General features: G+C 53.0%; 1 protein-coding gene across 4 annotated transcripts in view; it reads right to left on the bottom strand.

The window, feature by feature from the left end:
• Nucleotides 1-14,119, bottom strand: part of EXOC6B (exocyst complex component 6B) — a 177,035-nt gene that overhangs the window by 103,188 nt on the left and 59,728 nt on the right. For all 4 annotated transcript variants that reach the window (XM_040419348.1, XM_040419346.1, XM_040419347.1 and 1 more), the window contains exons 7-8: nt 2,412-2,582; nt 802-870 (exon numbers count right to left, since the gene is read on the bottom strand). In XM_040419348.1, the coding sequence (XP_040275282.1) occupies nt 802-870; nt 2,412-2,582 (240 nt within the window). The remainder of the gene's footprint in view (nt 1-801; nt 871-2,411; nt 2,583-14,119) is intronic.

Below are 14,119 nucleotides of genomic sequence, written 5' to 3'. Positions count from 1 at the left end.
AGTATTCCTGCCAGTGAAAGAAATCCCCAGCCATTAATGAAGAGCATAATTATAGGCAACGTGTCTAATGCTGGGAGCCAGGGCCTGGTTTCCTTACGAAACTGTGATTCCCCTGAAAAACAGACAAAAGGAGTAATGGGAATAGAGCCCCTGAAGCCTGATGATCACAGAGAGGTTGGTACAGGAGAAGACCATATTTCTCAAGACATAAGAACATGTCCGATCTGGAATGTACAGAACATTGATGAATAGGTTACTACAACTGCAACATTATCTAGTCATTGCTACAGCAGCAGAACATAAGGGGAGGATGTAAGGGGCGCGGGCCGTGCCCATTACAGTCCCTGTCATATGAGCTTACACTAAACATATCAAGTCTCGTAGTCCATGCTCAGAGTCTTATCTCCTGTATGTTTGATTAATAATCACTTCAAGTGCACAGTGAATTGCCCTAATATTAATAAAAGGGTGGCACATACTGACCATAGTGCGCCCTGGCTTCCATTGGCTCATAGTCACAATGGCAAAACCATGCAAAGTCCTGTGTCAGGCCTTGTGTTAGACTACACCTGTAGACCCTGATGCAGGACTATACATGGTTGTGTAGCCACTTCTCCTGAACAGCTGACATAACTAGAGGTGAAAACTTTCTGCCAGCAAAAGATGCCTATGAACACAGAGAGACAGTGCTACAGAAGTTAAAGCTGCGATAGAGGTAAATAACATTTTCACTATGTTGAACCAACTATGGAAGCGGGTACCACCATGGAAGCGGGTACCACCATGGAAGTGGGTACTTACCAGCACCGTGTAGATGTGTAAACAACGGTACACTGGAGAAAAATCGACCAAGTCTTGTGTGCCCGGTGCCTGTAAGAGATAAGAAGAGATCACAGGATAGACAGAGCATCTGCAAAGTCTTTAGACACCGTCACTTCTCTGACATTTTGTGATGTTGCGACCTCGTTTTCCCCCATCAATCTACACTCAATCCAACAGAAAGTGAAAGCACCATGTTTGAAACCTTTGCTAATTTATTGAAAAGGAAAAATGAAAATCATGCATTGACATAAGTATTCACACCCTTTACTCAGGACTTGGTTTAAGCCCCTTTTGCCGTTGTTACAGCCTCCAGTCTCCTTGGGGATGATGCCACAAGGTTTGCACAACTGGATTTGGGAATTTTCTGCCATTCTCTGCAGATCCGCTCAAGCTCTGGTTGGATAGGAACCATCAGTGGACAGCCATCTGCAGGTCTCTCCAGAGATGTTCCATTGGATTCAAGTCAGGGCTCTGGCTGGGCCACTCAAAGGTGTCCCTAAGCCTCTCCTGTGATGTCCTGGCTGTGTGCTTAGGGTCATTGTCTTGTTCGAAGGTGAACCTTCAGCTTAGCCTGAGGTCCAGACCTCTCTGGTTAAAGTTTACATTAAGAATATCTCTGTACTTTACTCCATTCAGCGTTCCCTCAACCCTGAGCAGTCTCCCTATAGGGATGGTATTGGGCAGGTGATGAGCAGAGTCTGTCTTCTCCAGACACAACACTTAGAATTGAGGTTAAAAAGTTAAATCTTGGTTTAATCAGATAAGAGAAGAGAATAGTGTTTCTCACAGTCGGAGACTCCTTTAGGTGTTTTTTTTTTTTTATTAACTCCAGGTGTCTCATGTATCTTTTACGGAGAAGAGGCTTCTTTCTGCCCACTCTGCCATAAAGCCCAGATTGCTGGAGTGCTGCAGTAATGGCTGACCTTCTAGAACCTTCTCCTATCTACACACAGGAGTTTTGGAGCTCAGCCAGAGTGACCATTGGGTTCTTGGTCACCTCTTACCAAGGCCCTTCTCCCCCAATTACTTAGATTGCTGGGGCGGCTAGCTCTAGGCAGAGTCCTAGTTGTTCCAGATTTCTTCCATTTAAGAATTACGGAGGTCACTGTGCTCTTGGGGACTTGCAGTGCAGTTTTTGTCTCCTTCTCCAGATCTGTGCCTCAAGACTATCCTGTCTCTGAGCTCTACAGGCAGTTTTCTCCTTCTCATGGCTTGGTTTTTGCTCTGATATGTAATGTCCGCTGTGAGACCTTATATAGACAGGGCTATGTGTCCAAATCATGTCCAGTTTACAGAATTTACCACAGGTGACTCCTAATCAAGGTGTAGAAACATCTCAAAGAGCAAAGGGTCTGAATATTTATGTCCATGAGAAATGTTAGATTTGATGTTTTTAGTAAATTCTTTTTCGCTTTCTCATTATGGTGTATTAAGTGCAGAATGACGAGAACAACATAAAACGTTTAAGTGGTGACATGATCTGAAGACTTTCCGAATGCATTTTTGGATTCCCTCCACAATACTACTCGCCATCATTCACCAATAGTCTCAGCGACATCCTCCCCCCAACACATACAGCATTACTTTACCTCTTCTTCCTCATCTTCATCCTCCACATCCAGGATTCCAGAATCCTTTTCAGACATGGGACTTGTGCCATTCATCTCTGGATTCAGACATAGGTCCTTCCTATATCTCTTTCCGAGGACGCCCTTGGTTTGAAAGGTCATTATGTTGTCGAGGCTCCTCTGCTGCTGAGCCTAGAGAGAAGATGAGGTGCGTTACAGCAGGCGTGTACCCACAGCATGGTCCGATATCTTGGAGACAAGGTGCACAGGGACCCTCAAAGAAGCAGCACGGACCTGCATCCAGTACTGCAAGGCATCTTATTTCAGGTGAAACTTGCTAAGCAGTGTAATGGTGGAAACATATCAGAATAGTCGGTCAAAAGAGGCCTCCCTAGAAAATTTCAACCACTTTGATCTATGGAGGCTTCGAGGAGTGACCGGCCAGCAAACACACCTCACAAATTATCTGATAGGCACTTCGGTCCTGCAGCAATGGAGTTTGGACGAGCGTGCCAAGACCAGTGGTTTATCTGCTGCTCCAGTCGGACTCCTGCTCACATCCTTCGCAGGCCAGGCATTATTATAACATGGCAAAGGACGAGGTCACGGTATGGTGGCCAGGTGTTTATGCCTGTGAAGCAAACCATGCCGATGGACCATATCTGAGCGGGGACTCTGCTCCCTGGAGGGTCCAGCAGTATTCTAACCTGAACCCAGGGCCAACGTGCCGTAGGAGGCTCCTGACCGGCCTGTAACAGTAAACTGACTGAGAACAATTACAGAAGAAAAGCTCCAGAGCCGAGGCCTGCAGAGCTCCACAGGGAGAGGGAGCATGGCAAGATCAAAGGTTGGAGGAGAAGGCGGCAGGCATAGCCAGACATGGCCTGGAAATGGCTCCCTGGTGTTTTCAGTCTTTTCATGAAAGCTGCAGGCTGTGGAGATGAAAAAAACCCTAAGTGGTTACATACACCAGACCCCGGGTGCACCCGGTCACCAGGAGGACTGCGGAGTATTAACCCTACCCCTGCCAGGAGACGTCGCCTCATAACCAGACCCCGGTGCACCCGGTCACCAGGAGGACTGCGGAGTCTTAACCCTACCCCTGCCAGGAGACGTCGCCTCATAACCAGACCCCGGGTGCACCCGGTCACCAGGAGGACTGCGGAGTATTAACCCTACCCCTGCCAGGAGACGTCGCCTCATAACCAGACCCCGGGTGCACCCGGTCAACAGGAGGACTGCGGAGTCTTAACCCTACCCCTGCCAGGAGACGTTGCCTCATAACCAGACCCCGGGTGCACCCGGTCACCAGGAGGACTGCGGAGTATTAACCCTACCCCTGCCAGGAGACGTCGCCTCATAACCAGACCCCGGGTGCACCCGGTCACCAGGAGGACTGCGGAGTATTAACCCTATCCCTGCCAGGAGACGTCGCCTCATAACCAGACCCCGGGTGCACCCGGTCACCAGGAGGACTGCGGAGTATTAACCCTACCCCTGCCAGGAGACGTCGCCTCATAACCAGACCCCGGGTGCACCCGGTCACCAGGAGGACTGCGGAGTCTTAACTCTACCCCTGCCAGGAGACGTCACCTCATAACCAGACTCCGGGTGCACCCGGTCACCAGGAGGACTGCGGAGTATTAACCCTACCCCTGCCAGGAGACGTCGCCTCATAACCAGACCCCGGGTGCACCCGGTCACCAGGAGGACTGCGGAGTATTAACCCTACCCCTGCCAGGAGACGTCGCCTCATAACCAGACCCCGGGTGCACCCGGTCAACAGGAGGACTGCGGAGTCTTAACCCTACCCCTGCCAGGAGACGTCGCCTCATAACCAGACCCCGGGTGCACCCGGTCAACAGGAGGACTGCGGAGTCTTAACCCTACCCCTGCCAGGAGACGTCGCCTCATAACCAGACCCCGGGTGCACCCGGTCACCAGGAGGACTGCGGAGTATTAACCCTACCCCTGCCAGGAGACGTCGCCTCATAACCAGACCCCGGGTGCACCCGGTCACCAGGAGGACTGCGGAGTATTAACCCTACCCCTGCCAGGAGACGTCGCCTCATAACCAGACCCCGGGTGCACCCGGTCACCAGGAGGACTGCGGAGTATTAACCCTACCCCTGCCAGGAAACGTCGCCTCATAACCAGACCCCGGTGCACCCGGTCACCAGGAGGACTGCGGAGTCTTAACCCTACCCCTGCCAGGAGACATCACCTCATAACCAGACCCCGGGTGCACCCGGTCACCAGGAGGACTGCGGAGTCTTAACCCTACCCCTGCCAGGAGACGTCACCTCATAACCAGACCCCGGGTGCACCCGGTCACCAGGAGGACTGCGGAGTATTAACCCTACCCCTGCCAGGAGACGTCGCCTCATAACCAGACCCCGGGTGCACCCGGTCACCAGGAGGACTGCGGAGTCTTAACCCTACCCCTGCCAGGAGACGTCGCCTCATAACCGGACCCCGGGTGCACCCGGTCACCAGGAGGACTGCGGAGTCTTAACCCTACCCCTGCCAGGAGACGTCACCTCATAACCAGACTCCGGGTGCACCCGGTCACCAGGAGGACTGCGGAGTATTAACCCTACCCCTGCCAGGAGACGTCGCCTCATAACCAGACCCCGGGTGCACCCGGTCACCAGGAGGACTGCGGAGTCTTAACCCTACCCCTGCCAGGAGACGTCGCCTCATAACCGGACCCCGGGTGCACCCGGTCACCAGGAGGACTGCGGAGTCTTAACCCTACCCCTGCCAGGAGACGTCACCTCATAACCAGACTCCGGGTGCACCCGGTCACCAGGAGGACTGCGGAGTATTAACCCTACCCCTGCCAGGAGACGTCGCCTCATAACCAGACCCCGGGTGCACCCGGTCACCAGGAGGACTGCGGAGTATTAACCCTACCCCTGCCAGGAGACGTCGCCTCATAACCAGACTCCGGGTGCACCCGGTCACCAGGAGGACTGCGGAGTATTAACCCTACCCCTGCCAGGAGACGTCGCCTCATAACCGGACCCCGGGTGCACCCGGTCACCAGGAGGACTGCGGAGTCTTAACCCTACCCCTGCCAGGAGACGTCGCCTCATAACCAGACCCCGGGTGCACCCGGTCACCAGGAGAACTGCGGAGTATTAACCCTACCCCTGCCAGGAGACGTCGCCTCATAACCGGACCCCGGGTGCACCCGGTCACCAGGAGGACTGCGGAGGATTAACCCTACCCCTGCCAGGAGACGTCGCCTCATAACCGGACCCCGGGTGCACCCGGTCACCAGGAGGACTGCGGAGGATTAACCCTACCCCTGCCAGGAGACGTCGCCTCATAACCAGACCCCGGGTGCACCCGGTCACCAGGAGGACTGCGGAGGATTAACCCTACCCCTGCCAGGAGACGTCGCCTCATAACCGGACCCCGGGTGCACCCGGTCACCAGGAGGACTGCAGAGTCTTAACCCTACCCCTGCCAGGAGACGTCGCCTCATAACCAGACCCCGGGTGCACCCGGTCACCAGGAGGACTGCGGAGTCTTAACTCTACCCCTGCCAGGAGACGTCGCCTCATAACCAGACCCCGGGTGCACCCGGTCACCAGGAGGACTGCGGAGTATTAACCCTACCCCTGCCAGGAGACGTCGCCTCATAACCAGACCCCGGGTGCACCCGGTCACCAGGAGGACTGCGGAGTATTAACCCTACCCCTGCCAGGAGACGTCGCCTCATAACCAGACCCCGGGTGCACCCGGTCACCAGGAGGACTGCGGAGGATTAACCCTACCCCTGCCAGGAGACGTCGCCTCATAACCAGACTCCGGGTGCACCCGGTCACCAGGAGGACTGCGGAGGATTAACCCTACCCCTGCCAGGAGACGTCGCCTCATAACCAGACCCCGGGTGCACCCGGTCACCAGGAGGACTGCGGAGGATTAACCCTACCCCTGCCAGGAGACGTCGCCTCATAACCAGACCCCGGGTGCACCCGGTCACCAGGACGACTGCGGAGTCTTAACCCTACCCCTGCCAGAAGATGACACTTGGTCACTAAAATGACTGATCACAGGAAAACTTTCCCCACAAGCATTTTTTCCGAGCAGTAATTATGGTGTCAGAGCAGAGTTCAGACAAGGCCCCGGCGGCTGTAACCCCACTGATAAATGAGGCTGAGTATTGGGTTTCTTATGGAGGTGGAAGTGTTGAGGAGACCACTGGGGCCGCTCTCACTTTCCCTTCCCACCATCATGTAGTCCATGTCGATGTGACTGGTGAGTGATCAGTCTTCTGTAGCTGCTAATCTGTGGTTTGGGAGCTCAAATGCCCCTTTATGGATACAAGTGGCTCGCGCTGTGACCCTCCGTGGTCACCCTCATTTATCTCATTTTGGCTCCACAGGCAGCAGTGGTCAATACTGGTCAGACATCGCCCTCTGCTGGACAGAGCACAAACTGCACATAGCAATCATAGAAAGGTAATGTACTGACAGCAGGTCTCCTCCAGCCCCAGGATGCATGCAGCTGTAGCTCCAGGGGCCCGGGGCCACCTTAGAAGCAGGCTGCACGCCCTGCTAGACATTTTGAGATGTGAAAGTAGACGTGGATGCTGCAGGACGGGGGCTCCATTCGTGGTGCATTAGATCAGCGGAGACGTATTTCTGTCACCGCGCTATCCTCATGTAAACTCGGTGCGGTCGTCTGCTGCTGCGCAGACGGACATAAAACCGTCACATCAAGAGGCGTCTCCGGACACCACTTGGGGCCTCGCGGCAAAGACGGGGGACGCTCTGCTTTCAGGTTTCCAGACATTCGTATTAACCCTATAGGACAGGGATGCTTAACCTGTGGCCCTCCAGCTATTGCAAAACTACAACTCTCAGCATAATAGATGTAGGCTGCCTAGGCATGCTGGGAGTTGTAGTTTTGCAACAGATAGAGGGCCACAGGTTTAGCATCCCTGCTATAGGAGATACAGATATGTCCTGAGCCGATGGACAATCTGGGGAGAGGTTCTCTGCGCCAGGAAAAAATACGGAAATGAATAAAACTTAACCAGTGAATAACGACTTAACCAATTTGTCTCCAAACTTTCCAGCAGGTAGGGTTGGGGGGGAAGGGGATTCGTGGCCGACGACTGACCAAATCAAGAAAGGGACCTTAAATTGGTTACTATGCCGCCCATGTCACCTCTCTCTAGAATGGAGCCACCAAAGAGAACGAGACGACGCTGCGCAATAGCTTCCGAAAATAGCTTCTATAGTTCCCGCAGTCCTAGGGGTGGTGGTCGTGCTTGTCCTTTGATTTCTAAGGAAATAATAATAAAATAAATAAAAATGCCGAGCATGCCCTCTACTATTTCCAAAACTCCCATCGAGAGAGAGAAACAGCGAGCACGGTTCAAGCGCGGCCACTGCAGCCGAGTCCCATAGCAATGAATGGAGGGCGTCAGCGCACTTTCTGGGGCCGGTTCTGGAGTTAGGTGCCTAGCGATATGCCAATGTCCCAGATGACAAAACCCCTTTAAGTTGGTCCCTCACACAATGCATAGTTCAGTGGTTTTCAGAGCTGAACTCTCCCAGCCTCCCCTGGATGAAGGTCCCTGAAGGCTTAGAAGATGGACACATGCCCCCACCACCTACCTGAGCTGAAGGAGGGCCCCGAGTGTCAGAGGATCTCCTCCGGTCACCAGTGCTTGATTCCTTATAGGATCAAGTGGGTCCGTTTATACAGAGGGGGCACGGCTCTCTGCGCAGCCCTACCTATGGCACGTTGTCAGGCAGCCCCCAGATCAATCACACACAGTGGACCTTCCTCCATAAGATGGCATACTGCGGCCACTGAGGTGGTCGGACATGGTGGCCGCTCGTGGCCGCCGTATCTCCACGCAGAGTGTGTGGTCACAGATCTGGACGCCGGGGAAGAACACATGAATGTCAATGCCAGAGCCATGATTCAGGCTGCGGCTGCTGCCAACCAGATGACGCTGTCCGGGGGCACACGTCAGGGCCATCAGAGACGGCGAACAGTCCGTTCCTCCAGGCGATGAGGACGGGGGGCTGTATGCTATAGGGGAGGTCATAGAAGCCAGCACTTACTGCTGAGTAAAGGTGCAGATGTCAGCCGGCAACATGGCATCCGCACCTCGGGCACACCAGCGATCAGGGAACTGACTACATCCAATTAATCCTACATTTCTAAGAGGAGTAAACAGAGGGCTGCTAATAACTGAAATAATCAGGAGAAATGGCGGCATCTCTTCTAAACTAGACTGCTCCCATTCACTGACAGGATGCAGAGATCTATCCACTGCCGCGATGTAGAGGGACGACCTGGACTCCTAGCTCCCTAGCTGTAGACACCACCACTCTCAGGTATTAGCGCTGCTGAGCCACAAAAGGGTTAAAGGGGTTGGCGGGTTTATATGGGAACATGGCTGCTGATGGAGGGGTCCGTCCGCCCTCTGTCCGCCCCCAGTGTAGACGGATGATGGACGGGATCCCCGATCAGCGGCCGTGTTCCCAGCGCAGAGCCAGCATGCTGTAACATACACTGGACAACCCCTTTAAGGCCGAGGACTCCGCAGACACAGGCTTGGATGAAAGATAATCCCTCTAATGTTCGCCAACCACAGAAACCTCGTAACCTTCAAATTACAGGCAGGCACCGATCCAGCCTCCCCTCCCCCGCACACTGAAGAGAAATGAGCCGTCTCAATTACCTTAGAAATCACAGACAAGAACCAACGCCAAGACCTGATACTCCATTAGAGCGGCTCTGATCGGCCCTCACACATAGGGGCCCCCGACCTGTATGCTGCATCCCATCACAGACAGTTTACCACAGGCCAAGAGATAGACAGCGATGTCCTAAACCTACCGCCAATACTAAACTGCTCTGTGATTACATGACTTATCCTGCATTGTACCCCAGAGCTGCACTCACTATTCTGCTGGTGCAGTCACCGTGTACATACATTACTTATCCTGTACTGATCCTGAGTTACATCCAGTATTACACTCCAGAGCTGCACTCACTATTCTGCTGGTGCAGTCACCGTGTACATACATTACTTATCCTGTACTGATCCTGAGTTATATCCTGTATTATACTCCAGAGCTGCACTCACTATTCTGCTGGTGCAGTCACTGTGTACATACATTACTTATCCTATACTGATCCTGAGTTACATCCTGTATTATACTCCAGAGCTGCACTCACTATTCTGCTGGTGCAGTCACCGTGTACATACATTACTTATCCTGTACTGATCCTGAGTTACATTCTGTATTATACTCCAGAGCTGCACTCACTATTCTGCTGGTGCAGTCACCGTGTACATACATTACTTATCCTGTACTGATCCTGAGTTACATCCTGTATTATACTCCAGAGCTGCAGTCACTATTCTGCTGGTGCAGTCACTGTGTACATACATTACTTATCCTGTACTGATCCCGAGTTACATCCTGTATTATACTCCAGAGCTGCACTCACTATTCTGCTGGTGCAGTCACTGTGTACATACATTACTTATCCTGTACTGATCCCGAGTTACATCCTGTATTATACTCCAGAGCTGCACTCACTATTCTGCTGGTGCAGTCACTGTGTACATTACATTACTTATCCTGTACTGATCCTGAGTTACATCCTGTATTATACTCCAGAGCTGCACTCACTATTCTGCTGGTGCAGTCACTGTGCACATACATTACTTATCCTGTACTGATCCTGAGTTACATCCTGTATTATACTCCAGAGCTGCACTCACTATTCTGCTGGTGCAGTCACTGTGTACATACATTACATTACTTATCCTGTACTGATCCTGAGTTACATCCTGTATTATACTCCAGAGCTGCACTCACTATTCTGCTGGTGCTGTCACTGTATACATACATTACATTACTTATCCTGTACTGATCCTGAGTTACATCCAGTATTATACTCCAGAGCTGCACACACTATTCTGCTGGTGGAGTCACTGTGTACATACATTACTTATCCTGTACTGATCCTGAGTTACATCCTGTATTATACTCCAGAGCTGTACTCACTATTCTGCTGGTGGAGTCACTGTGTACATACATTACTTATCCTGTACTGATCCTGAGTTACATCCTGTATTATACTCCAGAGCTGCACTCACTATTCTGCTGGTGCAGTCACTGTGTACATACATTACTTATCCTGTACTGATCCTGAGTTACATCCAGTATTACACTCCAGAGCTGCACTCACTATTCTGCTGGTGGAGTCACTGTGTACATACTAGGGCTGCACGATATGGGAATTTTGTGCGATTGCGATTAGGGCCCTAAAAATTGTGATAACGATATGCGATGCAATATTTTAAGGGAATTGTGCTAGAGGTCTATTTGCTTGGATTTTCCCATATGAGCGGCTGACGCAGCTGGGTATGACATAGTTATAGGGGGGGATCTGTGGAGGACAGTGTTATAGGGGGGGATCTGTGGAGGACAGTGTTATAGGGGGGGATCTGTGGAGGACAGTGTTATAGGGGGGGATCTGTGGAGGACAGTGTTATAGGGGGGGATCTGTGGAGGACAGTGTTATAGGGGGGGATCTGTGGAGGACAGTGTTATAGGGGGGGATCTGTGGAGGACAGTGTTATAGGGGGGGATCTGTGGAGGACAGTGTTATAGGGGGGGATCTGTGGAGGACAGTGTTATAGGGGGGGATCTGTGGAGGACAGTGTTATAGGGGGGGATCTGTGGAGGACAGTGTTATAGGGGGGGATCTGTGGAGGACAGTGTTATAGGGGGGGATCTGTGGAGGACAGTGTTATAGGGGGGGATCTGTGGAGGACAGTGTTATAGGGGGGGATCTGTGGAGGACAGTGTTATAGGGGGGGATCTGTGGAGGACAGTGTTATAGGGGGGGATCTGTGGAGGACAGTGTTATAGGGGGGGATCGGTGGAGGACAGTGTTATAGGGGGGGATCTGTGGAGGACAGTGTTATAGGGGGGGATCTGTGGAGGACAGTGTTATAGGGGGGGATCTGTGGAGGACAGTGTTATAGGGGGGGATCTGTGGAGGACAGTGTTATAGGGGGGGATCTGTGGAGGACAGTGTTATAGGGGGGGATCTGTGGAGGACAGTGTTATAGGGGGGGATCTGTGGAGGACAGTGTTATAGGGGGGGATCTGTGGAGGACAGTGTTATAGGGGGGGATCTGTGGAGGACAGTGTTATAGGGGGGGATCTGTGGAGGACAGTGTTATAGGGGGGGATCTGTGGAGGACAGTGTTATAGGGGGGGATCTGTGGAGGACAGTGTTATAGGGGGGGATCTGTGGAGGACAGTGTTATAGGGGGGGATCTGTGGAGGACAGTGTTATAGTGGGGGATCTGTGGAGGACAGTGTTATAGGGGGGGATCTGTGGAGGACAGTGTTATAGGGGGGGATCTGTGGAGGACAGTGTTATAGGGGGGGATCTGTGGAGGACAGTGTTATAGGGGGGGATCTGTGGAGGACAGTGTTATAGGGGGGGATCTGTGGAGGACAGTGTTATAGGGGGGGATCTGTGGAGGACAGTGTTATAGGGGGGGATCTGTGGAGGACAGTGTTATAGGGGGGGATCTGTGGAGGACAGTGTTATAGGGGGGGGATCTGTGGAGGACAGTGTTATAGGGGGGTATCTGTGGAGGACAGTGTTATAGGGGGGGATCTGTGGAGGACAGTGTTATAGGGGGGGATCTGTGGAGGACAGTGTTATAGGGGGGGATCTGTGGAGGACAGTGTTATAGGGGGGGATCTGTGGAGGACAGTGTTATAGGGGGGGATCTGTGGAGGACAGTGTTATAGGGGGGGATCTGTGGAGGACAGTGTTATAGGGGGGGATCTGTGGAGGACAGTGTTATAGTGGGGGATCTGTGGAGGACAGTGTTATAGGGGGGGATCTGTGGAGGACAGTGTTATAGGGGGGGATCTGTGGAGGACAGTGTTATAGGGGGGGATCTGTGGAGGACAGTGTTATAGGGGGGGATCTGTGGAGGACAGTGTTATAGGGGGGGATCTGTGGAGGACAGTGTTATAGGGGGGGATCTGTGGAGGACAGTGTTATAGGGGGGGATCTGTGGAGGACAGTGTTATAGGGGGGGATCTGTGGAGGACAGTGTTATAGGGGGGGATCTGGGAGGACAGTGTTATAGGGGGGGATCTGTGGAGGACAGTGTTATAGGGGGGGATCTGTGGAGGACAGTGTTATAGGGGGGGATCTGTGGAGGACAGTGTTATAGGGGGGGATCTGTGGAGGACAGGGTTATAGGGGGGGATCTGTGGAGGACAGTGTTATAGGGGGGGATCTGTGGAGGACAGTGTTATAGGGGGGGATCTGTGGAGGACAGTGTTATAGGGGGGGATCTGTGGAGGACAGTGTTATAGGGGGGGATCTGTGGAGGACAGTGTTATAGGGGGGGATCTGTGGAGGACAGTGTTATAGGGGGGGATCTGTGGAGGACAGTGTTATAGGGGGGGATCTGTGGAGGACAGTGTTATAGGGGGGGATCTGTGGAGGACAGTGTTATAGGGGGGGATCTGTGGAGGACAGTGTTATAGGGGGGGATCTGTGGAGGACAGTGTTATAGGGGGGGATCTGTGGAGGACAGTGTTATAGGGGGGGATCTGTGGAGGACAGTGTTATAGGGGGGGATCTGTGGAGGACAGTGTTATAGGGGGGGATCTGTGGAGGACAGTGTTATAGGGGGGGATCTGTGGAGGACAGTGTTATAGGGGGGGGTCTGTGGAGGACAGTGTTATAGGGGGGGATCTGTGGAGGACAGTGTTATAGGGGGGGATCTGTGGAGGACAGTGTTATAGGGGGGGATCTGTGGAGGACAGTGTTATAGGGGGGGATCTGTGGAGGACAGTGTTATAGGGGGGGATCTGTGGAGGACAGTGTTATAGGGGGGGGATCTGTGGAGGACAGTGTTATAGGGGGGGATCTGTGGAGGGCAGTGTTATAGGGGGGGATCTGTGGAGGACAGTGTTATAGGGGGGGGATCTGTGGAGGACACTGTTATAGGGGGGGATCTGTGGAGGACAGTGTTATAGGGGGGGATCTGAGGAGGACAGTGTTATAGGGGGGGATCTGTGGAGGACAGTGTTATTGGGGGGGATCTGTGGAGGACAGTGTTATAGGGGGGGGATCTGTGGAGGACAGTGTTATAGGGGGGGATCTGTGGAGGACAGTGTTATGGGGGATCTGTGGAGGACAGTGTTATGGGGGATCTGTGGAGGACAGTGTTATGGGGGATCTGTGGAGGACAGTGTTATGGGGGATCTGTGGAGGACAGTGTTATGGGGGATCTGTGGAGGACAGTGTTATGGGGGATCTGCGGAGGACAGTGTTATGGGGGATCTGTGGAGGACAGTGCTATGGGGGATCTGTGGAGGACAGTGTTATGGGGGATCTGTGGAGGACAGTGTTATTGGTGGGGGATCTGTGGAGGACAGTGTTATTGGTGGGGGATCTGTGGAGGACAGTGTTATGGGGCATCTGTGGAGGACACTTATGGGGGACCTGTGGATGATGCTGTTATGGGGGATCTGTGGATGACGCTGTTATAGGGGATGTGTGCTATGACACATAGGGCCATGAGGGGGACCAGCATAAGACACACATATAGCATCTTATGCTGGTCTCCCTCATGGCCCTATGTGTCCCCTCATGTGTCCTAAACTGCGCACATAACTGGCTTTGGGTGTAAA

This window comes from Bufo bufo, chromosome 2, assembly GCF_905171765.1.
Source record: "Bufo bufo chromosome 2, aBufBuf1.1, whole genome shotgun sequence".
Taxonomy (NCBI): Eukaryota; Metazoa; Chordata; class Amphibia; order Anura; family Bufonidae; genus Bufo; species Bufo bufo.
The sequence above is the reverse complement of the archived record's forward strand: the minus strand, read 5'-3'. Positions and strand labels throughout refer to the sequence as shown.